Here is a 26,149-nt window from a genome sequence, read left to right on the forward strand (position 1 = left end):
TCTTGTAGGTAAATTCTGTACTTCTTCCAGATTGTGTATAGACTTCTCCGTACAAAATGGTGCAGGAACATCGAGTTGACCTTTACTTTGTCATGCCATAGGTATGCGTGCCATCCAAATATTTTTTTATATCCCTCTAGGGCTAATAGTTTCTTGTTCTTTAATGTCATCCACTCTTTCAACCAAACTAGGCAGATTGCATCATGATAAAGTCTCAGGTTGGGCAGTTGCATTCCGCCTCTTTCCTTTGCATCTTGTAAAACTTTCATTTTCACTCGAGGCTTCTTGCCTGCCCATACAAAATCTGATATTTTCCTCTGCCATTTTTCAAATTGTTTAGAGTCTCTGATGATTGGTATTGTCTGTAGCAAAAACATCACTCTTGGTAACACATTCATCTTAACCGCTGCAATCCTACCCAACCATGACAGATTGAGCCTATTCCATTTAATCAAGTCTCTCTCAATCTGAATCCACAATTTTTCATAATTATTCTTGAACAAATCTATATTCTTTGCAGTCAGTTCAATTCCCAAATATTTCACCTTACTTGTTACTTCACAATCCGTTGTTTCCATTAACAATTGTTGTTTCTGCTTAGTCATGTTTTTGCATAGTATCTTTGACTTCTTTTTGTTAATGAAGAAACCTGCCAAGTCTCCAAACTCCTTGATCTTATCTATCACTTTTGGCATGTTCTCCAGTGGGTCCTCTACAATTAACATTATGTCATCCGCAAATGCTCTGACCTTATATGAATAGTCCCTTATTTTTATTCCTCGAATTTCCTCGTCTTGTCGTATTTGTATCATCAGAATCTCCAATACTAAAATGAACAACAGTGGAGACAACGGGCAACCTTGTCTTGTTCCTTTGCTTATAGTCAATTTCTTGGTCAATTCATCATTTACCGCAATTGCTGCAGTCTGGTCTCTATAAATTTCCTTAATTGCTCTGATGAATCTTTCTCCTAATTGTAGCTTTTCCATAGTGGCAAACATAAAGTCCCAGTTTAAGTTGTCAAATGCCTTTTCAGCGTCAACAAAGAAGAAACCAACCTCTTTATCACAACGCTTATCATAGTATTCAATAGCATCAATCACTGTCCTTAAATTGTCTCTTATTTGTCTGTCTGGCAGAAAGCCTGCTTGCTCCTCCTCTATAACTTCCGAAAGCCACCCCTTCAGTCTCTCCGCCAGTATCTTCGCAAAGATTTTATAGTCATTATTGAGTAACGATATAGGTCTGTAATTTTTCACACTAGTCAAGTCTTGGCCCTCTTTTGGGATCAATGATATGTTCGCTTCAGACCAAGTGTCTGGAATCCTTTGGTCCCTTAAAACTCCATTGATCACCTCCTTTAGGAATGGTGCCAGCTCATTGGCCATAGTCTTATAAAATTTAGCTGTAAGTCCGTCTGGCCCTGGCGCCTTTCCTAAATTTGCAGATTGTATTGCCTTACTTATTTCCTCATCCGTTACTTCACTGTTCAATTTATTTCTCCAAGCGTCCGAGATTTCTGGAAGTGTCATTTTCTCCAAATATGACGCTATTGAGTCTTTATTTACTTCTTTCTTATTATACAGTTTAGCGTAGAATTTATAAAAGGCTCTACTAATGGTATTCTGTTCCAAATACGTTTTGTCATCTTCACAAATTTTATTTATTGTTTTCTTTTCCCTTCTTTTCTTCAGTTGCCATGCCAGGTACTTCCCAGGTTTATTTGCACCCTCAAACACTTTCTGATTCAGCCTTTTGAGATTCCACTCCAATTCTTTATTACTCATTGCTGTTAGCTGTTCTTGCAATATTTTAATTTCCTGGTATAATTTCTTTTTCCCTGGTCTCTTTTTTAACTGTATTTCCTTAGTTTTTATTTTCTCCTCAATCTCTTGTCCCTTCTCCTCTTTCTTCTTTCTTGCTCTACCATTTAAGTCCATTAGTATGCCCCTTATAACCGCCTTGTAAGCATCCCAAACTTTATCAGTTGGTACTTCTTTATTCACGTTGTATTGAATGAAAAACTTTGTCTCTCTTCTCAATATTTCCATATTCTCTTTTTCCTGTAACAAATCCTCATTTATTCTCCATGCTTTCCTTTTCCTCCCTTTCCCCAGCTTCCACATAATTGGGTTATGATCTGAGCCTACCATCGGCATTATTTCTACATCTTTAGTCCATAACGCCAAATCTTTTGAGGCCCAGATCATGTCAATTCTTGATAACGTGGAATGCCTTGCAGAATAAAAAGTAAACTGCCTACTTTTAGGATATTCTCTCCTCCATACATCTTCAAGAGTCTCTTGTTGAATCAACTCAAAAAAGAGCTTTGGTAATAGTCCTCTTTTCTTTTGTGTCATTGTAGTCTTTTTATCCAGTTCCAAGTCTGTCACTCCATTGAAGTCTCCAGCAAGTATTATTTGGTCATATGAAAGATCATCTAAATGCTTCCTCAAATCCTCAAAGAAGCTCTCTTTTGCGCCGTTGGGTGCATAGATTCCGACTACCAACACTCTCTTTAAATTCCAAGTACATTCCACTGCTACAAATCTGGCTTCCACATCTTTCATTATAAATTTTGGTTGTAGCTCCTCTTTTACATACAACACCACTCCTCTTTTTTTTTTACTTGAGGCCGCTACAAAATCTTTGCCCAATTTTCCCAGTTTTAGATATTTTACATCCTGTTTTCGAATATGAGTCTCTTGCAAACAAACAATGTCACATTTTTGTTTTAATAGCCAGTGAAAAATATTTTTTCTCTTATTCGGTGAATTTAGTCCATTTACATTCCAAGATAATACTTTACACTCCATATTCATAATCTTGTTGGTAAGTCTTTTTCATTGTCCCTTATAAATCGCTCCATCTCCCGCTCAGACCTGATACGCTTTTTAGCTCCTCCAAATTCGAAGGACAAACCCTCTGGGAGCTCCCATCTGTACCTAATTTTCATGTCCTTCAGCATCTGGATTAGCCCTTTATATTTTTTCCGATCTAGTAACACTGATCTGGGTAGTTCCTTCATTATGATAATTGTCTTGCCATCGATCTCCAATGGATCTTGAAACTGTTTAGTCACAATCTTCTCTTTCATGTTTCTTGTTGTAAATTGTACAATCACGTCTCTTGGTAGTTTCCTCTGGGTTGCAATTCTCGAATTCACACGATATGCCACATCTAGGATAGCCACAACATCCTCCTCCTCCTTCCCCAGGTATTCAGCTAACACCTCCGTCATCTGTTCTTGCGCTGTCTTTCCTTCCACTTCCGGCAGGCCGCGAAATCTGAGCTGCTTCTCCATATGTCTGCTTTCCGCAACCGCCATCCTTCCCCTCATCTGCCTCATCTCTGTTTGTTGCGTATCTGCTAGGTTCTCCATCGCTCCTTCTACTGTTTTGACTCTCTGCTGCGTCCCTTGTAATTCACTTTGTATTGTTTCCATACCTTTCTTCACTTCTGACAGCTCCGATTTTACTTCTGACAGCTCCGATTTTACTGTCTGTTTAACCTCTTTAATCAGCTCCAATTTCATGTCTTTAAATTCTTTAATCACCTCCAAAAGTTTTTTATCCAGGTTTTCTATTGCCGATTGCCACTCTTTCTTCGACATCGTGGGGCTTGCTTTAGCTCGCTCCCACGAGTCCGCTCTCTTCCTTAACTCCGTGGCGTTAAATTTAGTACCTTTTTTATTTCAAATGTCCCGGTCTTCTTGCATTAATTAATTTTAAAGGGTCCAAAATGTCGGGCGTCTTTTCTCTATGGTCTCTCTATAATTTTATAATCCAATATGGCCTACTTCCTTTTCCGCTGAGGCCGCAGCCCTTCCCCTCTCAAAGATGGCGATTCCCTTCTTCCTGCCCTCCAGCCAGGGCCGCTTCTCTCCAGCCACTCTATTGCCGTTACGCACTTCCTGTCTCCCGTCTTCCCACAGCAGATCTCGCGATGGTGTCTTTTTCTCACAGCTCCAAAGCCACAGGTATTCAAAACAATAGTCCGATTTCTTTAATAACTTCTTTAAACTTAGTCTCTTTTCTAATACAACTCCTGCCGAAGCTTCCCCTCCTTTTCACTAGTCTGTTGCAGTTTAAAAGTCTACTTTTTTTCCTCTCTGTTTTTATCAATCTGTCCCGTATCGGAAGATAGTGATCTTTACCTTCCCTTCACTTTTCTCGGGTTGTAATCGCTGTTTCGATTTCAGATTCTCCTTTCCACTTCTTCCCCCAATCGAAGCTTGGGTATGTAGGTCTTATGCCAGCCGAGTTGGCCCCAAAACTGCCGCAGAGATTGTAGCCGACCCGTCTCAGGGTGGGACCTCAAGGATCGGGAGGGGACCCGTTGTGTAGAGCCCCCCCTCGTCCGAGATCAACGCGCCCTAGGGTCTCGAGCGTTCTTTGCCTGCTCTCCGCCTGAGAGCAGTCGGCCGCGGGCTATTTTCACCCCGCCGGCCGCTTAAAACGGCAGTCCGGTCAGCTCCGCAAATGGAGCTGCGTTAGACCTCCATAAATCCCAAACCGGAAGTCCCCTGTCAAATTGATCCTGACTGCTTAGTAGCTTACCTTGCTTCTGAGTAACCCTATGGATATATCTGTGGAAATGATTTGATTTCTGAATAAAACCATTTAACCAAGAGCCTGGATTCTTGCAACAATGGTACAAGGATTTGTCTGCCATAGCCTGTCATCCATAACCTGACAGTGTATTTACTTTTGAGTAAGTGTCAGATTTCTCTGACCAGTCACTTTACTCTTGACCTGAAAAAGGCCAGGCTACATAAAGAGGTCTTCCCAAAAGTATACCAGTGTATATGTGTGTAGGATTTCTCTATGCAAAAATCTCCTTGCATTCAGGAGTATGTGTCAGTTGATTTGTAAACACAGAGGCATGAGAATCAACGGTAAGGAAAGAGTTTACATTTGTTGCCAATATAAATGACAGTCTAGCATGAAGATATCCAGGCCTACCTTAGTAAAACACTGTCTGATCTCATACCATATAGCTAATGGCAGGCATATTTTGTAAAACCCGGGCCATAGAAAGCATTCTTGCTTTACAGAAACAGAGTTTAAAAAAGAATATTATCAAAACCTTTATAATAGAAATTTCAGTTCCAGGGAGAAAAAAATAACATCTTTAATTTAAAAATGAAATTAATTTGTATTGCCAATTCAAATGACTGATTCTGAAATGTATCCTTACCTTTTCACCATCACGTCCTGGAGGACCTGGCAGGCCAATTTCTCCCTAAGGTAAAGAAACCAAAAATAAAAAGAATTTCACCTATTTGTATACGAAGTTTGGGATTTGGCTAACAAATAAATGGCACCTGTCCTCTGCAATGTGACATCTACTTGGTCTCATGAATAAATCTACAATGCACCTATTAGCTGATTTACATACAAAGTTCTCAGATTGCAGTCAGGAAATCTATAATGTATCTTCAAGTTCTCTGATACAGAGCAGCCCACCACCTGTTATGCAACCACACTGGAATCCCACTAGTTAAATAAACTGGAGGAGGGGGTGAATGAGAGAATCATTTGCTGTTGCATCTTCAGGTTGTTACTGGGCAAACCTATTTACATTGCAATCAGGGTGCCATAGCAGTCCCATTACATAGAGAAAAATAAAACAGTTCAATGTCACCTTAAAAATTAACAAAATTTACTCCAGTTTAAACTTCCATGAGTCAGAGCTCACCTCATCAGATGTGTGAAGTTTTTTTAAAAGAAATTGCTGAATTGAGATTTATTTATCAAGAAGTTTTCACACACGCGCACACACACACACATCTTAACAAGACCTTGGAATTCCTCATTCAATATAGGTGCTAATATCTTGCATAGCCTATCCCCTATATATATTAATTAGTTCAGCTATATCCCTATAACTTTCTAATTCGATTCACTTATCATATTTCACTCTCAACTTTTCTAGGTTAGATTTTATGTTAAACCTACTTCGCTTATCTATTAATCGTTGGGACTTAGGAGTAGAGATGGGCATGAACTGGAAAAAATCCGAACCATGCGGTTCGTGGTTCGTCACGTCTCACGAACCACGAACTTTCACAAACCTGCCCTGGTTCATGAACTGGTTTGTTTGGTTTGTGAAAATGTCATTTCTGGGTCAGCAAAACAGCACTTCTGCGTCAGCATAAGATCTGCAGAAAGCCCATCCCTCATTGCCTAGGAAACTGATTGATTGGTGCCAGGCTGTCAGCAGTGACAAACTGAAAAAACAAATGAACCGGTCTAAAGTTTGTGACGGTTCGTCAGAAATGGGCTCTGATAAACCAGCTGGTTCGTGACAAATTTTGGGTTGTATTTCAGTTCGTGCCCATCTCTACTTGGGAGTATTCCTCACCTACTCTATTTTCAACAGGTTCCACTTTTGATTGCATCTTTTAAAAAACTGGCCTCTTTGCTGCTATGAAGTACCTACCCATCTAGAATTATCACTACACATCTGGAATTATCACTACATAGACTCATTGAAAGTCATTCAAATTTTTGATCATCATTACCTATAGGAGAATGAAAGTGAAGAAATGCAACTTGTTCCCCAACCTATATCTCAGTGCCCACTATACTCATCCAACGGTCAGCAGCATATGTAGTTAAATTCAATAATTAATTCTGTAGTATACTTTCTCTGTGGTATATGAGGACAAAGTAGTTGTTAATTTAATTCCTACCACCGCATGGTGCAACAATCTCACACAAAGCCATGACCTGAAACTAATCTTAGGGGTGGGCTTGCATATGTTAAGTTACTAGAGTTATTTCATTTTTGGTAAATTAATTTTAAAACAAGATAACTGCCATTATCCCGGTTACAGTTTCCTGATTTAGTGTGTGTGGGGGGTCATTTAGGTTTGCCATTAAGCAGAAAAGTATCAATTTACACTGTGTAATCTGCCTTGAGTGAGAAAGGTGGATGATAAAGTAAATAATTTTTTAAAAAGTAAAGAAGGTACTCACTCCCTCTGATACCAGGGAATAAAAATACCATTTATAATCTGTCTTCAATCTTTTACTGGCCAGTGGAATGAAACAAGCTTACACAGGAAAATGTGGGATGTGTTAAATGGATGGCTCACATTGGTCCTAATGAAGGATTTCTTGGGAAGGGCAGAACCATTGTTGAGGAGAATGATAATGAAAGCAAAAAGGAGTATATATTATGCCTAGGTTTTATTATCATAAAATGATAACGTGAGCTATGAAGAGCAGAAAGAAAAGATTTACAACAATTACATTATAAAATTAAGGCAACTACAAAGGACAAATAGCCCTACAGGTTGTGTAGTTCAATTACATTTTAATTTTTAATAGATCTACAGTGAAATCATAAACTGAATTACATCTGTCTAAGTCCACTGATAGCTCGAGTTGCTGGTTACCTGCAGGGTCAGGGGGTGGGACATAGGGATGCCATGTACTCCAAACTTCCTGGCAGGAGGGGGGGCGCTCCCATGCCTATGCGATGACATCACTTCTGGGAAGTGACGTCATTATGCAGGTAAGAGAGCACATACATGCTTCTCAGTGGGCTGATTTGGGCCCCAAATGGACCTGATTCAGTTTGTTTGGAGCCAAAATCAGCTCACTGAGAAGCACAGGAGTGCTCTCAAGGGTGGTGCGATGTCATCACTCTCAGAGGTGATTTTGTCGCACTGCCCCAGCAGCAAGCCCGGGGCAATGTTCCCTGACTTTTCCTCCCCCGCTGTCCTGGTGAGTAGAAGTGGGGAAATGGTATCCCTATACTCCCAGCTCCCATTACTCACTGCTGCTCTGGCAGCCAGAAGGAGAAACAGCAAAAAATTGACAGTACTGCCCCATGACTCCCACAGGTTGCCAGGTGGTGGCTAGCAACCCTACTAACATCAATGGGCTTAGAAGAGTGTAACTCTGCTTAGGATAGCACTATTAAAAAGCAACCCAAAGCTAAGCAATTTTTTAATCTAATTCAGCTAGATGGGAAAGGTACGTACATAGATCTTTTGAAATCAGAAATTAAAAGCCCTTAATTCTTGCTAGATCAAACCTGTGTCAATTTTTGTGAATCACAAGAAATAATTGTAACCTTTTGTCCACGTGGTCCTGGTGGACCTGCCACACCTGGCAATCCAGGAGGTCCCTGGGAGGGGGGAAAACATTATCTTTAAAATATGGAAATAACAGCATGCTTTCATTTAAAAAAACATGTAAACTCTGTTTTCCTCAAAACAACTGTTCTCAAGCTCAGTAAAAGCCAGACATATGTTACAGAGCGTACTGTTAGTGACAGCTAAACAAAAATGCAATTTTGTGCATACCGCTTTTATTGTATGATACCCTGAAAACATGGTGGTGAAAACAGGGTTAACATACCTGTAACTTATGTTCATCGAGTTCTTCTGTGCTGACACACATGGGGACTGCGCAGGCGCAGGCCAGCCGCCGGAGAATTTTCTAGAGCTTCCATGGCTCCGAAGGGGCCGTTTGTCGCGCGCCTCAGCGACCGTTTCCCGCCCAAACGGTCACGTGATCCTCCAGCGACCAACGGCCCCTTCCCTCAGTTCTCCCTTGCCGCCGCTTGACCAACACACTTCAGCCATAACACCTTAAAAACACCAATTTCCGTTACAGCCATTACATTATCGTGCATTGGAGTTCACAGCAGGGTAGGAGGGAGGGTTGTGTGTCAGCACAGAAGAACTCGATGAACATAAGTTACAGGTATGTTAACCCTGTTTTCATCTTCGTTCTTCTGTGCCTCCACACATGGGAGTGTACCAAGCTTCACACAATAAGGAAGGCGGGGGTGAAGTCCAACACAATTTTATTGAACAAACAAGCATAAACAAATAGATATGCATATATACATCTATGTAAAAAACTGTGTAAGGACACATAAATACTCAATATTTACATATATACACCCCAAGGTACATATATACACTCTTTCACTCAAGGGTACCCAGCAGGTACGCCAAGAAAGTCATCCCAAAACTCCTTCAGGAAAAAAGGGAGTGTAGGACAGCCCTAGCCACAGATACATCCTGCTCCGCATTGACATCAATGGCGTAATGCCTGACAAAGGTGTCTGCAGAGGACCATGTGGCTGCTTTACAAATGTTAACCAGGGGCACCCCCCTGAGGAGCGCCGAAGAGGACGCTTGGGACCGCGTGGAGTGGGCCCTGACACGAAGCGGGCAAGCCACCCCTGCCAGGGAATAGGCCTTGCCAATGGCCGTCACAATCCACCTAGACAGGGTCTGTGAGGAAGCCCTGTTACCCTTGTCCTTGGCCCCAAAACACACAAACAGGTGAGGACTGGTGCGGAATCCCTTTGTCCTATCCAGGTAATAGGCTAGGGCCCTCTTCAAGTCTAGGGAATGAAGGGCCTTTTCCCCCTTAGAGGAGGGTTGAGGAAAGAACGCAGGTAGTGAGATATCCTGCGAGAGGTGGAAGGCGGACACCACCTTGGGCAGGAACCCGAGGCAGGGACGCAGGACCACCTTGTTGGGATGAAACACAAGAAAGGGAGGGTCAGACCGCAGCGCAGACAGCTCACTGACCCTTCTGGCCGATGTGACGGCCACCAAGAACACCACCTTGTAGGATAGCATATCCAAGGGGCAGGTAGCCATTGGTTCAAATGGAGGCAACATGAGACGTGAGAGCACTAAGGACAGTGACCACTGAGGCACTGGCGCCGACACAGGTGGGTAAAGATTGTACATGCCCTTAAGAAACTGGCGGGATTGTGGGTGAGAAAACACCGTAGCACCCTCAACTCGGGTGTGAGCAGCTGATATCGCTGCTAGGTGGACCTTGAGGGAGGACACCTTCAAGCCCTGGCCACGCAAGTGGCACAAATACTCGAACACAACCCCCAAGGGACTGCTGTCAGGCACCACTCCTCTGGCAAGTGCCCAGAGCTCAAACCTGCGCCACTTGGCCGCATAAGCGCGCCTAGTGGATGGCCGACGAGCATTCAGGAGGACCCTCTGTACCTCGTCAGTAAAGCCTATCGGGGAGGAACGATCCGCCAAGCCGTTAGGTGCAGCTTCCTGGGATCGTGGTGGACTAGGCTCCCGTTTAGGAGAAGGTCTTGCCGAGGGGGCAGACTCACATACGTCCGTTGGGACATCCGCAGGAGCTTCGGGAACCAAACCTGCCGTGGCCAGAAGGGGGCCACCAGGATGCAGTCCGTCCCGTCCTCCTCTATCTTGCACAGGACCCTGGGAATCAAGGGGAACGGAGGAAACATGTAGTGCAAGCCCTGCGTCCACGTAAACTGGAAGGCATCCCCAATAGAGAGGGGGTCGCTCCCTGCCCTGGAACAGAACGTGTGGGCCTTGGTGGTCGCCGCAGTGGCGAATACGTCTATCACTGGATGACCCCACATCTGGAAGATCGGCCCAACGCACTCTACGTTCAGTTCCCACTCGTGGTCCAGCAAAGGGACCCTGCTGAGGGCATCTGCCCGGGCATTGTCTGACCCAGCCACGTGTATAGCACGGAGCGACACGCCGTTCCTGATAGCCCACTGCCAAGTGAGCGTGGCTTCCCGGCACAGGGCCATAGACACTGTGCCCCCCTGCTGATTCACGTAGTACATGGCAGTCGTGTTGTCCGTCTGCACCAAGACCTGACGATTCCTCAGCAGTGCTGTAAGAGACACAAGTGCGAAACGAATGGCCCTTAGTTCAAGCACATTGATATGGAGGGTCTTTTCCCTCTCAGACCAGACATCCTGCACAGATACATCACCACAGTAAGCCCCCCATCCCAGCAGAGAGGCATCAGTGGTAACCGTGACGTCATGGTGCTGATACCCAAAGGGGGTCCCTCTAAACAAGTTGTCATCAGACAGCCACCAGTCCAAGGAGGAGAGGATGACCCTCGGGATAGAGAATTTGAGGGACGGAGGGTGCAGCAGAGCATCGTACCTCCGCACAAACCAATTCTGGAGCGGGCGCATACGCAGCCTAGCGAAAGGCACCACAGAGGTGGCCGCTGCCATATGCCCTAGTAAGCACTGGATAGTGCGCACAGACTGGAATCGGTTCCTTTTAAACACGGACACTAGACCCCTTAGGGACCGAGCCCTCTCCAAGGGGAGCAGAGCCTTACCCTCCACAGAGTCTAACAGTGCACCAATGTAGGACACCTTGCAGCTGGGCACCAGTTTGGATTTCTCAAAGTTTACCAGGAGTCCCAGGCGTTGGCAAGTGCTAAGTACCAAGCCAATGTCCTGCACCAGCCTAGACTCCGATTCAGCCACGATGAGCCAGTCATCGAGGTACGGAAAGATGGTACAGCCTTCTTCCCGTAGGAAGGAAACCACAGGGGCCACACATTTAGTGAACACACGTGGGGCAGTGGACAGGCCAAAGGGGAGCACCTTATACTGGAAAACCCTTTGCCGGTAAACAAAGCTCAGGTATTTCCTGTGCTCCTTCCGTATGCCCACGTGAAAGTATGCGTCCTTTAAGTCAAGAACCGCAAACCAATCTCCCTGTTTCAGCAAGGCGATCACAGCCGCCAACGTAACCATTTTGAATTTGGTCACCTTGAGGAAGGCATTAAGGCCCCTCAGATCTAAAATGGGACGTAAGCCCCCATCCTTCTTGGGGACCAGGAAGAACCTAGAGAAGAACCCCTGTACAGAATCCTCATAGGGCAATTCTTCCACAGCACCCTTGGCCAAGAGCGACACAATCTCCGCATCCAGCTCGGCCATAGTGTTATTGACAGCTGTCAGGGGTGAACTGCATCTAGGCAGCTCAACGAACTCCAGCCCGTATCCCAGTTCAACAATAGTTAAGACCCATGAGTCAGATGTTATTGACTCCCACTCAGAGAGGAGTGGACTCAGTCTGTCCGAAAAGTTCGGGGATACGGCTGGCGTGACCCGTCAGTACTGCCTCCCGGTGCCCTGCTGATCTTTCTGCTGGGCCGGTTGTTGTGCCGGACGAGGCTTGAAGGGCCGACGCCTCCTCTGCTGTTGTGCGGGAGGGTAAGGCCGCTGCTGGTATGCAGGATACTGGTGGTAGCCCGGCCGCTGTTGTTGGTATCTGCCCTGGTAATGGTAAGGGCCAGACCGGGGGGCGTACCGTGACCTGGAGGAGGGCTTGTCCGCTGGAGCCAGACCCAAGGACCGCGCCGTCTGCCTGTCCTCCTTTTTCTTCTTCAGGGTCTCGTCGGTGGACTTGGAGAACAGCGAGTCCCCTTCAAAGGGCATGCTCTCCACCCTGGAACGCACCTCTTGGGACAGGGCCGTCGACCGTAACCAAGAGTGGCGCCTGAGGACCACCGCCGAAGCCATCCCTCTAGCAGCAGTGTCAGCAGCGTGGCTCCCAGCATTCATTTGCTGTTTAGACAGCCGGACAGCCTCTGTTTGCAGCAGGGACACCACAGCCTTCTGCTCAGGTGGGAGGTCTCGGGTATAGGACGCCAACTTCTCCCAGAGGTACAGTTGGTACCCTGCCATGATGGTCTGGTAGTTGGCAATCCTCAGACCCAGCGAAGCTACAATGTACTGGCGCCTGCCCATGGCATCAAGCTTCTTGCCCTCTTTATCGGCAGGCACCGAGGAGTGACCCGACCTCCGGGGATTGAACTCCTCTGTGACCAAGGAGGAAGGTGGAGGGTGCTTCACCAACGCCGGCCAGGTGCCCTGCTTGATCTTGTAAAGCTGCTCGATGCGCTTGGATGTTGGAGGCTGATCACAGGGCACCTGCCACACCTTCTCCACAATCTCCTCAATACCCTCGAGCATGGGGAAGCCAACGGACGCCGGATTATCCCCATAGATACGCTTGAGGAGCTTGTCCTTGGTCTTGGGGGCTGCTGAAGAGATGTCCATCTCGAGAGCCTTGGCCATCCTTGCCATCTGGTCGGCGTAGATGCGGAGGTCCTCGAATGGCGAGTCCGCAGATGGCACTAGCTCCTCAGCCGGCGACGGTTCGGACCAGGACTCCGACTGGTAGCCGCCAAAGCTCTCCACATCCTCCTCATCGGAACCGAGCTGGGATTCCGGAACCTGGAGTGGAGGGGGAGCCCACGCCGGCCTCGACGTCGATGGCCCCGGTTCCGACATGGAGAAGCCGGCAGGTGCCCCTTCCCACTGGCAACGGTATGGCGAGGGGAGGTAGGAGGCCTGTCGATGTTGGGACGCAGTGGACCGGGCCGATCGGACACTGTCCCCAGACCGACGTCGCTCACGACCAGCAGCTGGTGGAGATGGACGGGCAGGGGAAGGACGGCTCCGACGAGGAGACGGGCTCGGTTCCAGCCTCGGCGACTGAAGAGCAGGCGATGGTCGGCTCCGACGGCGCGGGCTCGGCTCCGGCCCCGACGAGAACTCTGCGGGCACCGTCTCGAAGGCCATCGGATCCGGCACCGGCACGGCGAGTTCCTCTGGTTCGGGGGAACCCAGATGAGGGGAAGGCGTGTGAGGAAGCACGATGACCTCCTCTTGGGGAGCGGGATGCGGCGACCGATGATGTTTGGTCTTCTTCTTCTTCTTTGCCGGTTCCGAAGAAGACCTCGGAACCGACGCGCTCCTCGCCTTCGAAGGGGACCTCGGCTTCGACCTCTTAGACTTCATCGGAATCGACCCGGTCGTCGGTTCCGATCGGGGACTCGGTACCCGGATCCTCGGTTCCGATGACGGTCTCGGATCCGACCTGGTGGAAGATGCGCTACGGGGCGGCCGCACCGGTCCCTGCGCTGGAGAGGCCGCTCTCGACGCCGAGGCACTCGGGGGACGCGGTTTCGACCCCGACCTCGCGGAGGCCACTGAGCCAGCTCTTGATTGCCGTTCGGCAGAGGGGCTAGGGCCGGCCTTGGGGGAAGGTAACGGGGCGCCTCCGGACATGACCTTCTGCCACAGGGAGGAGTTCAGTCGGGCCTTGCGCTCCTGCCGGGCCTTGCTGGTGAAGCCCTGGCAAATCCTACAGGCCGACACATTGTGGGTCTCCCCCAAACAAAAGAGGCACAGTTCATGGCCATCGGTCTTGGCCATTTTTGTGTGGCATTGTAAGCAATGCTTAAAGAGAGCCTTTGAGGCCATCTTCAGGGGCACGCTAGAGAGAGGTCAAACAATCCGGGTCGTATTTACCGAGTCCAGTCAAAGTCCAAATCAGTAAGCCGAAGAGTAGTCGAGGTCCGAAGTCCAAAGTCAAAAGCCAAAGATCAATCAGAAGTCAGAAAAAGCACAAAGCACAGAGCAACGAAGCTCACGTTCTCTCCAAGCGGCGGCAAGAAGAGAACTGAGGGAAGGGGCCGTTGGTCGCTGGAGGATCACGTGACCGTTTGGGCGGGAAACGGTCGCTGAGGCGCGCGACAAACGGCCCCTTCGGAGCCATGGAAGCTCTAGAAAATTCTCCGGCGGCTGGCCTGCGCCTGCGCAGTCCCCATGTGTGGAGGCACAGAAGAACGAAGATGAATAATATATTCTATTATCCTACATGAAGGAAGCAGAGGCACCTCACCTATTATACAGTGTAGAGTAAATGCCAAGTATTTTTTTAAAAAACCCAGATTACAGTTCTGCTTACCAGTTCCTAAAACTTAACCCTTCTTTTCTAATGGGAATACAATTTCTCTTTCAGCAAATGCTTGTGCCAGGCCACAGTAATCTTGGATCAATAATGATGGGGTTGCTAGTAGAGTCCCGGGGTCTGATTAGACAATACTTCAAATATTAGTTGGGTTGGGGGAAGCCCTAGCCCAACTCACATTTAATGTATGACCTGATGCTTATCTTTAAAATAGTTTGGTAGGGCGCGGGGGCACAAATTGGGTGCCAAGTGTGCAGAGGCAGGAGAAGCATCATCATTCCCTCTGTCCCTCCTGCCTGCTTTCACTAATAGAAAAGTGCTCTGGGGGGAGGACTATTTGTCTTACTGCTGGCTCGACATGCCTCCTGGGCAGACTCACGGAACTAGCAGTAAGCAGTAAGACAAATAGCAGAATTACACTTTTACAGAGAAGTGTAATTAATTTCTGCATTGCTACGTTTGTTAAGTACCAAACTCCCTTAATTTGACTTGGCTTTGTAGTCAAGCCCAATATTTGTAGTTGCCACTGTTACTTCCCTTCCCAAAGTCTTACGGCCTGAAGAATGGAGAAGACTTGAGGAATGGAGAAGTTTATTCTTCTGCAAGGCTTTTGTAGAAAGTGCAAGCAGCTCCTCACTGCAGTCTTCTATTAAAGAGTTGGATTTTTTCCCTCAAAGAGATGGTGGTGGAAACAGTGAAGCATGTCTTGTATTTGGGCTGTGGAGATTTTCCTCTGCTTTGGCTTCTAAACTTACAGTTTCCACACAGTGTTGAAATGTAATTGTCATGTTCAAAGGTTTCTCCCCTCCTCAACACACTCTTTCCTAAACCTGCTTTATTCCAGTATTTTTGGAAAGAACACAGCACTTCATCTTAAAGGAAAGGTGTATATTTTCCTGCTCTACTGAGGTACCATATTGGCATCATTTTCTTATCAGCCCCATGTGAGTACCACTTTCCTACCAACAGACAGCTTTTTGAAGTCTTTTTTTAAAAAAACAGTAATGGTTATATCATGTTGTAATTTACTGTCACTTTTAAAATTTCTATTCCAATTTTTAATAGATGCATTATGACTCTATAGCGCAGTCATGAAAAACGGGGGGAAATCAGAAATAAGTACATTAAAAAACTCCCATGTGTGGAAGCTCCATTACCAACATGTATGCCTCTGCATTAACAGTGGTGATGAAAGCAACATGATAAATTTATGCCATTTGAAAGCAATCTTGCAAGAGGAAAAATACCTCTCCTTTCCTCTATAGAAAGAGAAGAGAGGGTGTCTCTGTTTAACACTGTCAGAGAGGACCCTTTCTAGTTGAGGAAGGAGCACTTGATGGCAAGTGAATTTATGGACTCTAATTAATTAGGAGTTAGGTAATGTTTACTGAGATTAAGTACATAGTATGTGTGAAGTGCTTTCAGCATTCAGAGAATGCTGTGTAAATGCATAGCCCACATGTCTTTTTTAAAATGGAAATTTTGCTGTTTTTATCGTGCTGTTTTTAAACTGTACTTTCTAGCTCCAAGCCTTTGAGATGTAGTACAGCAGAAACAGAAATAAGGCACAATTACTTCATCATCCCACCATAATGGAAAACTTCATAATGTGACTTTTGTTCATGAGATGTTTGAGTTCCCTGGCCAATGTGACTCAAATCTTAAAATAAATTTGCCATTCTATCTATATAATTAAAATTGAAATTTGGGTATAAATCATAATGTATACTTACCATGAGGGCCAAGTTTTGTATTTCCTGAGGGGGAGGGGAGAATAAATATATATGGAGGTTAAAGTTTCCTGTAGCAGTATATCTTTTTTGCTTTTCTTTCAGCATAAAATGGGTTAAAGTATTTATGCAATACATTAAAAGAACAAATCAAATATATGTGAAATGTAAGCCATTGGACTAGGAACTTGAAAGTGTGTTTTACAGGGCAATTTCTTCTTAACAGAGAGAACCTCATTATGTCCTGTGACAATTTTTGTATTTATTTACTTCATTAATACCCCACTCCCCCCCGCCCCGCAATTGGGAAACCATAGCCTATAACATCCTCCCTGCTTTCATTTTATCCCCACAACAACTCTATGAGGTAGGTTAGACTGAGAATATGTAACCGAGGTTACCAAGCAAGCTTCCATGGCAGATTGGGGTTTGGCTCTCTCAGATCCTAGTCTGATACTCCAACTACTATACCATTCTGGCTCCAATTTACAGGCATTATGCATGAAGTTAAGGAAGCACTCAGGCAAGCAGTCCTAATTCCAAAGTAACAGCATTTTTGTACCCTGTAATCAAAAGCTACTTCTCCCTTGAGCTCTCATGTTTGCATGAGAAAGAAGTAATAATAGAAGTAAAATAGAATTTATTAAGTAGGAAACCCAAGATCCCCACCAAGAGTAAAAACTCATTTCAAAGATTAAAGTTTCTATCAAAAACGTTATGTTTGAAGAAGTTTTCTTCACTGACTCCTACAATCTAATGCTTACATCAAAGTATACTGTACCTAGATCATACCCTGGAACTAATCTAAAATACCTGCAATATCAATTCAAAAAAAGGGGGGAAAGGATCTTATTAAAATGTGGCTGCATAACTCCTGCAATAAGTGATTGGTTTGCAGGAGCTATACTGTCACAGGTTTAAAAATAAGGTTCTTTTTTTTTCTGAATTAATGCTCTCTATGTAGTAGCACAGAATTTAAAACTAAGTGTGGTGCAGTTAGGCTACTGAGAGATATAGTGGGGGCTTAAGCATTTAACAACAGAAAAAAGTGAAATGTCTCAGGAACTTTATACAGTTAGAACTATTTTTTTTAAAAAAACTGACTGAACAGTACTGATCAATACTGATCAATATCAACCTAACACCGGCAAAGGAAAACTGTATGTAGAAGCAAACTTGCTTTCTCACCTAGATCTGCCTCAGAATTGGGATCTTAATCTGGTCCCTAATGGTCTGGATTCTCATGCCCATCTGAGACTAGTAGTAGTTACATACAACCTGATCATCAAACTAGAGCTGGACTGGGACTTTTGTACATTATCACCAGACATGTTCTTGCTGTTTGACCTATATCAGTTAGTATAACAGTACAGCACATTTGTGCTGCCAATAATTTTCTAATTCCATTTAGGATTATACTTGTCATAAAATATTTCTTCTTGGTTACAATCAACCATGAATTCACAGTGAAGATCAAAAGACAACAAATCCATGAACACATCTTTGAAAATCTGAACTTCCTTGTATATGTCTGAGTCCAGTCTCATATTACAGTGGTTGCAGCTGCTGCAGTCCATATGCTTAACTGTCCAACTATGTGCAAACAATGATGGAAATTAATTTTGTGAGTAATTTTGTGTGGCAAAACACATTACGCTTGACTGACTAAAAAGGTCGCTTGAGTATTATTACTATTACTATTGTATTGAGTATTATGACTATTATTTAGCCTATTTCCATACTGCCTCTTCAGACTCTTGCTTGAAGAGGCTTACAATTAAAAAACATATAAATAATCCATTAAAAACAAGCCATTGGACATAAACAGCATAAAACTATGCATAAAACAGAAGCAGACCATTAAAAAACTGGTAATATAAAAACCCCAACCCCCTAAGTTGTATATGTTAGGGTTTGATTGTTCATTTGTTTTACCTGTAACGCTTTATTGATACTACCATTGTAATCCACAATTTCATTCTTTCCCGGTTCCCCTTTAGGACCCTGAAAAAAAATCAGTCACATATGTTGTTAGGTCCTAGAAATACCATCTATAGCTACAATATTTGGGATATAGTTGGTTTCTCTAAACTAGGTGAGGATTTAAAAAGTCAGAGATGTTTGCTAATATTCCAGGATGCTCATTTTCAAATCAGTGTTTGAGATCAATATTGCCCACAGCAAATTTTTAAGTGCCTGTTTTTGGAGACTGGCGCATCTTAAACTAATGGTAATGCTCAGTTTCATTTGTCTACTTTGAGCCATTTCTGCATTGTAAGCTAGAAGCAGATGTGCTATACCTGAATAGGAAAGTCGGGTAGGTCAAAACAAATCACAACCTATAGACTGCTAAAAATCTTAATGTAGTCAGTTTTCCTGAATATAAACAGTAATGCAGTGCTCATCCTTGAGGCAAATTAGCACTGCTGGCTCCAGATTTTTCTTCTAATGTGGAGATTATTAAGTATTACATAGTTTAATTTATCCAAATATCCTTCCTTGATTCCTTATGACTGAGGACATGCATAATGACTCACACAGAAGAACTGGGCAATATTTCGAGGGTTTAAATGGATTTTTCTCAGTATTCCCATTTTGAAAATCTGAACTGGTATGGCTGTACTCTATGCAATATATACCTTAGGTAAGTACAAAATATAATTTACTTTGTCAAACATGATCACTTGGATTTTAAGCAATGATCGAAAATTTGCATTTCCTCATAGGTTATAAATACTGTGGGGAAATGTGCTGTGTATTTCCATACCTTCAATATAACAACCTGTTTGAAAAAGAGGAATTTTGATTAACTATTTACTTCAAAAAGACTACAAGAGGTAATGTTTATTTCCTTATGGAGTAGATTGTTGGCTTTCAGTGATTAAAATAGGAAATTCTAGGCAGTTAGCAGTTCCATCTTACCCTTTTAAACCCACTGACTTTGGTGGATCTAGAAGGGTACAATTATCCCTAGGATGGCATAGTACATGCCCTACTGAAGACGGCATTCATATGAAGACCTCACAGCACATAGCTATAGGTACCCACTCTGGAATATTCATTACACCTATAAAATGGTAGAGAAAATTATTTACCTTTGGTCCTGGAGATCCAGGTAATCCTGGTGGCCCAGGTTCCCCTTTACCTCCTCCAAGTGAATTGCCACAATCTCCTTTTTCTCCCTAGGTACAGAGAAAGAGGAACAATTGTTCATTATACCTTTGTCTTGCCATGACAAGACCTTCATTGGCAGGCAGAAACACATAGGGACAAGGCTGCCAGTGGCCAAAGGCACACTCCCAAATGCAAGAGGAAGCCCAACAGAGCCAAAGTGAATCAAGGGGACCAACATCAAATCAAAGAATCATGACAGAACAGAGAATTCCATCCAAACCAAAGCTAAGCAAAAAGAACCAAAGTGAATCAAGGAGCCCAACATCAAACCAGTCACTTCCATTCTTCCTGTCTCTGCCTTACTCCCCCCTACCCCTACCCCTCCCTTCTTGGAAAAAAGCAAGAGAAGCCCAGGAAGGAGCCAGCCAAAGGCTGAAGCCATGTTTCTCAGATTTAACCAGATTTATTTGGGGGTCTGGATCCAGTTTCCTAGATCAGACCTCAGATTCTCTGATTTGATTCAGGAGAGCTAGATTTAGCTGGATCAGCAAAAATCCGCCTTACCCCTAAATCCCAGATCTGGATTGCACACCCCGAGCAGCCATGACAACCGTGCCCTGAAAATAATGCAGCGTTTCTGCTGAGCACATATGGAAAGGGTCAGAAATGAAGAGTCGGAAAAAGATGAAGTGCACAGAAAACGCTCACATGTGGACAGTCAGCATGGTGTGGTAGTCAGAGTGCTGGACTAGAATCTGGGAGACCCACATTCTAATCTCCACTGTACCATAGAAGCTTTGTGGGTGACCTTGGGCCAATCACTCTCTCTCAGCCCCATGTTCCTCAAAGGCTGTGAGGATAAAATCATGCAAGAGGATTGTTATAATGCAGTTTAGTCCTCGTGGGAAAAAGTGGGATATAAATAAATGAGCTCAGTTGCCAGTGTGCATGCTTCTGCATTCAGAGGGGTAATGAAAGCAATATGGAAAACACCTGCTGTATGGAAGCAGCCCATGTTGATATTCTGATAAATGTGTTAAATTCAGTCTCAGTTCTGGCACCAGGGTGCCAATTTTGTAATGTTTGCACCAGTAGTTTTGTGTCTCAGTGGTGGACTGCATGCTTTGCAGGCAGCAAATTCAGTCCCTAGCATCTCAAGTTTAGAAGAATCTCAGGTAATAGGTGTTGGGAAACACTTTTCTCTAAGTGAGACCCTGGAGAGCCACTGACAGTCAGAGAAGATAACAGTGAGTTAGCTGTACCAATGGTTTGACTAATAGTCAATAAGATAGTATGCATGTGTATATGGAGAGAGATAGTGTGCATGTGTACATGGAGAGAGATTGTATTCAAGTAATGGATTATCCAAATTTTTCAGGGTCTTCAAAACAACACATTCCACACCTAATCCTCACCAAATAACTGTAAGAAAATGGACCATGCTTCATGGAACCATTCCCCTTTCCCTCACTTAACTAAACAAACCTTTTGTCCTAAGGTTCCAGGAGGTCCTGGATCACCAAGAGTTCCTTTTTCACCCTGTTGGCCAAATATAGATATGGTAAGATATTGGCTGCAATGATCTATTGGGTCAACTGAATGTTAGTAAAGTTGCCTACAAGCACAAGCAGCAAACATGCCTAAAGTTCACTCCTATTTCCTCTAGTTTTTGTTCTGAAGGTCAAGGCTTTCAGGATAGGTGTACTCACGTCTTCCAACAGAACCATCTTTTTTGTATCACTCTGGCCATATGGCCATTATCTGATTATGTCTCAAGTAAGGTTACAAAGAAGACACCAGGTGCTTCCATAAAGTCACAGTCTTTAAACCATTTTGTTCAGCATTGTTTTATTAATGTCAACAACTGACCATGCCTGGCAAACTCAGAAATTTCTTCTCATGTTGTTAAGGTAGATCACATTGTTACATGCTAGCAACACTCTCAATAGAACACTCTCAATGGAACAGGCATCGTTAGTATTATATGGTGTGTAGCTATGCTATCCATCCATTTCTAACCCAACAGAATTAGGAGAAATTTGTAGATGTTACTAGTGGAGGAACAACCATATGACAGCTGCAACTATAGCACTTTAGGTAATTTATGAAGCAAGTATGAGAGTCCACTGGAGCAGGCTTTTCTCTGTGCCACAATGCACTGAATGGTCATGAAAGTAGGTCTTAAAAAGAGAGCAGAATGGAGAAAGGAAGGCAAAATGGGCAAAGGAGGGCAGAATGAACAAAATGGTAGGAAAGAATAGCCATAGACTACTGAACACTGAAGTCCATACTCCTTGGTCAGTGCCATATTCTGACCACAGAAAGTTCTGCCTGCCTTCGCCTTCTAGCAGTTGAGCTTCACTACATCCAGTAAGCCAAAATAAAAGTATTAAAGTTGAAATGCTTAAGAGTCTAATTTCTGTTCCGGATAACTATTCTTTGCATGATATTTGGTATGAAGTACATAATATACATGGTCATGCAAATAAAAATTTGAATATTAGTATAAATTATGTATTCATAGTGGCATCTTGAGCTACTATTTACATCTGACCTGGCCTATTTCCAAATTAACACAAACCATTAAGCAGAGTGCTTTATTTTCAAATTATATAAAAAAATATAAAGAGTTAATGAACTATAGGAGCTATTACTGATCAGATGCATGGATTTTGTCATCTTTTAGGTAAACAGTGAATACATTTCCTCATAAATATTTAAGTGTTCCAGCAATCTTCTGAATTTCCATGGTCCTACCATGCCTATCTTTTTGACTTCCCAAGGGTAAAGACAGACATAATATAAAAATAGAGCTCAGAGAATATGTCTCAGCCTGGCTTTGTAGCTAAAATAAAATACATGCATACCAGAAAATTGAAGGCCTCAGCTTAGTCTTGCTCCACCTCATGCTTCAGGCAGGCTATCTGGCCTTGCTTATTTTAAAAACTGCGTAAATGTTTGTCATGGAGGTTATCTATTATTTATTTTAAAATGAAAATGTTAAAAAGTCCAAAAGTGCTTTATAAAAAACTTGTCTTAGAGGATAATAGGTACACTGAATGCAATGAAGCCACTTCCAACCCAGAGCTTTTTACCTCAAGAGCTTCAGTGGCCACAATCCAGAAGGGTAATCATACATAATAGCCTAAGTATTCATTCATCTGTACTGAATTCTAATTTCTGACCAACATGTTTAAGCAGTAATGACGAGTTACACTTTATATTATGTTTATATTTAAATGAGAAGCACTGAACAATGGGTTTAGTGAATTGCCAGCCAATGGATGAATGGACTGGTATCATATATCTAATTTCAAACCAGACCATAGAGTATGGCTCAATAGATCCACAAAATGGATCTTGGGACAGACAGTGGAGAACATCGGGAGATTAAACCTCCCTACAAGAACAGAAGGAACATTTGTAGAATGCCCACAGGGCTCTCAGTGGCCATTTTGAAAGTTGCTAGGCAACCACAACCATATTACTAGCCTTCCAAACCTTCATTTTTGCAACTTAGAATCCAAAACAGCCCTGGAAATGTCACATGCCCTTCCACTGTCAGGTCCCCTGATGGAGGAGGACAGATTCAGCAGCAACCCCCAGAGACTCACACCACCCGCACAACTGGCCCAGGCCTGGGATCAGTCAATGCACAACTAGGTCCAGCAGCCCCTACTGTGCAACTGGGTCCAGCCCAGTGGCAGCTTCCACCCCACAACTGGGCTGAGCTTTTCCCAGGGAGCTGCTGCTGCAAGGAGGGAAAGCTAAAGATAAGGGGGCAGATAAAGGTAGGTTGATTGGGTGGGTGGGAAGGAGAGAAGGAAACAGGAAAATGGGAGATACTATGGGGACTGTCAGGGAAGATAAAGAGGAAACAGTGGGAGCAGGCAATACAGGAGAAAATTAGACACCCCTAGACAAGTCCTTGCAGGTCTCCTGCTTGGTTTCTTTATAACTCTGATCAGTAATCCTGCACTCAGAACAGGTCAAATCAATCCATTCTGTAGCCTAACCCTAAAAGTACTGGGAAGCTGTTCCCATACCCCTCTGCATTGTGCTAACTTCAAAGAACACCATTAATTCTGTAATGAGACATTTGTTCTGTATTTCTTTGATAAGAAAGCAGATGTTTTGTGTATTTTCAGTAGCAATACTTTGACTTATAATGGCTGAAATCAGGTCTCTAATTTATTTCACACCTTTTTTAAAAAAACTGTTCATTTGGCACACACACATAGATGTAAGTAAGAGATTGGAAGTATTCTTCATAAGCATGGAAATGCAGCTCAGAGCAACCAGAACAAGGATAGGGTTGGCAGACAAGCAGTGAAAATCAGAAAACCAAGCCCAAACAGTCTACAATGCCCTACCCTTTGCCCCCTTTTCCCCGGGAAACCTGGGGAGCCCGTCTTCCCTGCAATTCCACGTTCTCCCTTTTTTTTAAGTGAGAGAGAGAGAGAGAGAGAGAGAGAGAGAGAGAGAGAGAGAGAGAGAGATTATGTTACACATGACATACACTTCTGCTTGTATAGGAAGTGACATCGTTGCATTGCTGGTGACATCATGGTATCACTTGAAACAGCCTGCTGAGAGCCAGTAAGTCCCCCAAATTCTTCCCCTGCTGGCCAGGGGGCAGGGAATCCTCCACCCCTGGCAGGAGGCTGGCAACCTTATGCTGTGCCCAGCAGCTCATTGTGGTGGATGGCCAGCCCAACATAGTCACATGTTATGGCATCATCAGTCAGAGGCCTGCAGTGATTAGGGTTGCCAAGTATCCGGTTTTCACCCAAGGGCTGTCTATTTCAGATACATTATCTTATAGGATCCCATTTTTTTCTGTCTTAATGTTTTGCCTTGATTTAAAATTGATTTGAATCAAGTTTTGCACTTTTGAACACACAGCTGTTGCCTAAACTATAGGACCTAGTGGTCAAGAAAAGTAGTGACACATGATTTGGGAATGCTCTGGTTCAAATCTTGTGCCCCTGTGAACTCTCAGGATGGTCTTGGTCAAGTCACTACCTCTTACTCCAACATCTGCAATATGAGGATAATACTAATTTGCTTTATAGCCCAAGGAACTGAGAGTTATCTTTCATATTCAAAAACTAACTAGGAGGATTGCCAGGCTTTGTGCAGCTTCAAAATCCCTAACTCCCATTGCCCTACCCTCCTGATATTTCTCCAAATTTAAAAATCTCAGAGAAGTGATCCCGCATGAACTTTATTGAGACCCAATAACCTCTCATTTGTTATACTATTTTTTCCATTTATAGGTTACATTTGATTTAGACAAAATGGATACAAAAATAAACTTTAAAATTGCATATATTTAATGGGAAAATGAGAAAACAGAAACATGACCATCACCTTGACTTGCACCAGGGAGAAATGTGAAAGAAATAGGGAATTCTTGACTTGAAAGTAAGAATGCAAAAAGTGGTTGCATTTCTATTTCTTCGGGTTCTAATAAAGTTTGGATTGTGAGTAAGGATGTAGGGAAGAAAATAGTAAATTGGGGATGAAATTTCATTGTCAGGCCATGACAGGAGGGCAAATGTGGGGAAGGGGAGAGGAAAGATGAATATAAACTACTTGCATCAAACAAACTGATAAAGAATTTACTTAGTGACCATAACACTAGCAATCTCCTTAACAGAATGAAATTAAAATACAGACAAAGCAGTTTTAGTAAGTCATTTTCATTAAGTGCAATACCTTTGCTCCTGGAATCCCTGGTTCACCCTGTGATAGAAAGAAAAGAGAAAAATGAACTGTAAAAAAAGTGAGGGTGACTCTTTTCCTTTCAGAGCTGACAGGCAAAGCAAACAAACTTTCCTTATCACTTGAGAACATTATTTGAATTGCTCTTTACATCTGTCTGAAGAATTCCACCAGGTCTTACACACTGGGTGTCTGTGTACTGATGCAAAATTCGCTAATGTAAAATTCTACTGAGCTTTAATTGAACTAGAAGTATTGGAAGGGAAATTTCTAGAACTATAAATGGAAATATAGTTGGGAATAGTCAGGTTTGAGGGTAGATCCAGAGTGAGATATAAGGAAGGCAATTCAGGAGTCCCAAATCTCTGTTCCTTTTGTAATGCCAGGATGGGGAAGGAATTTCTTTTTCCAGAATTACAACTACAAGGGCTAAAGTTTCAAATGGGTTAATTGATTTCTCCACAAAGAGAAATCCCATTTTTAACACAGAAAAAAGAAAGTAAGAGAAATCATAAAAAGTGTTTATTATCTTTTTTCTTTTAAAACAGGGATTTCACTTTCTTCTTTTTTTTAGGAGAAATCAGTGCACCCCTTTGAAACTTCAGCTCTTGCAGTTGATTTATGTTTCACACCACAGGGTGGTGCTCTAGCAAGAAGCAATGAAGGTGTGGGAAGACATCGTCTGCTTCTGATCATATACAAAGTGAAATTCTGAAATTTGGAGAATCTCCCTTCCTCTTTTTGAATTTCTCTTTGATCAGAATGGAACTGATTAGAAACTAACTCCTGTTCCTAAGCAAAAAATAAAGAAATTGGTCGTTGGATTCCAAGGAGAAACTAGGTAAAAAAGAATTTTGTAAGTTTTTTCCCCTCCAGCTAGATGCTAAAATTAGAATTTACTCAGATTTGGGGAAAACAGTGGTAAGGTAGGGATGGGGTAGTGTACACTTGCAGAAGGAAACAGATAAATGCAAGAGTGGTTTAATGTCTGCTTCACTAATCCTCTCCCTTTAGTGCA

General features: G+C 43.5%; 1 protein-coding gene across 2 annotated transcripts in view; it reads right to left on the reverse strand.

Annotated features, from left to right (window-relative positions):
- COL13A1 (collagen type XIII alpha 1 chain) overlaps positions 1 to 26,149 on the reverse strand; it is a 158,496-nt gene that overhangs the window by 58,882 nt on the left and 73,465 nt on the right. Inside the window, exons 18-25 of one of the 2 annotated variants that reach the window (XM_054983303.1) lie at positions 25,126 to 25,152; positions 23,778 to 23,840; positions 20,890 to 20,943; positions 19,386 to 19,472; positions 18,226 to 18,294; positions 16,294 to 16,317; positions 8,089 to 8,142; positions 5,200 to 5,244 (exon numbers count right to left, since the gene is read on the reverse strand). In XM_054983303.1, coding sequence (XP_054839278.1) covers positions 5,200 to 5,244; positions 8,089 to 8,142; positions 16,294 to 16,317; positions 18,226 to 18,294; positions 19,386 to 19,472; positions 20,890 to 20,943; positions 23,778 to 23,840; positions 25,126 to 25,152 — 423 coding nt within the window. The remainder of the gene's footprint in view (positions 1 to 5,199; positions 5,245 to 8,088; positions 8,143 to 16,293; positions 16,318 to 18,225; positions 18,295 to 19,385; positions 19,473 to 20,889; positions 20,944 to 23,777; positions 23,841 to 25,125; positions 25,153 to 26,149) is intronic. The other variant, XM_054983302.1, reaches the window with a different exon arrangement.

Source organism: Eublepharis macularius, chromosome 6 (assembly GCF_028583425.1).
Source record: "Eublepharis macularius isolate TG4126 chromosome 6, MPM_Emac_v1.0, whole genome shotgun sequence".
Classification (NCBI taxonomy): Eukaryota; Metazoa; Chordata; class Lepidosauria; order Squamata; family Eublepharidae; genus Eublepharis; species Eublepharis macularius.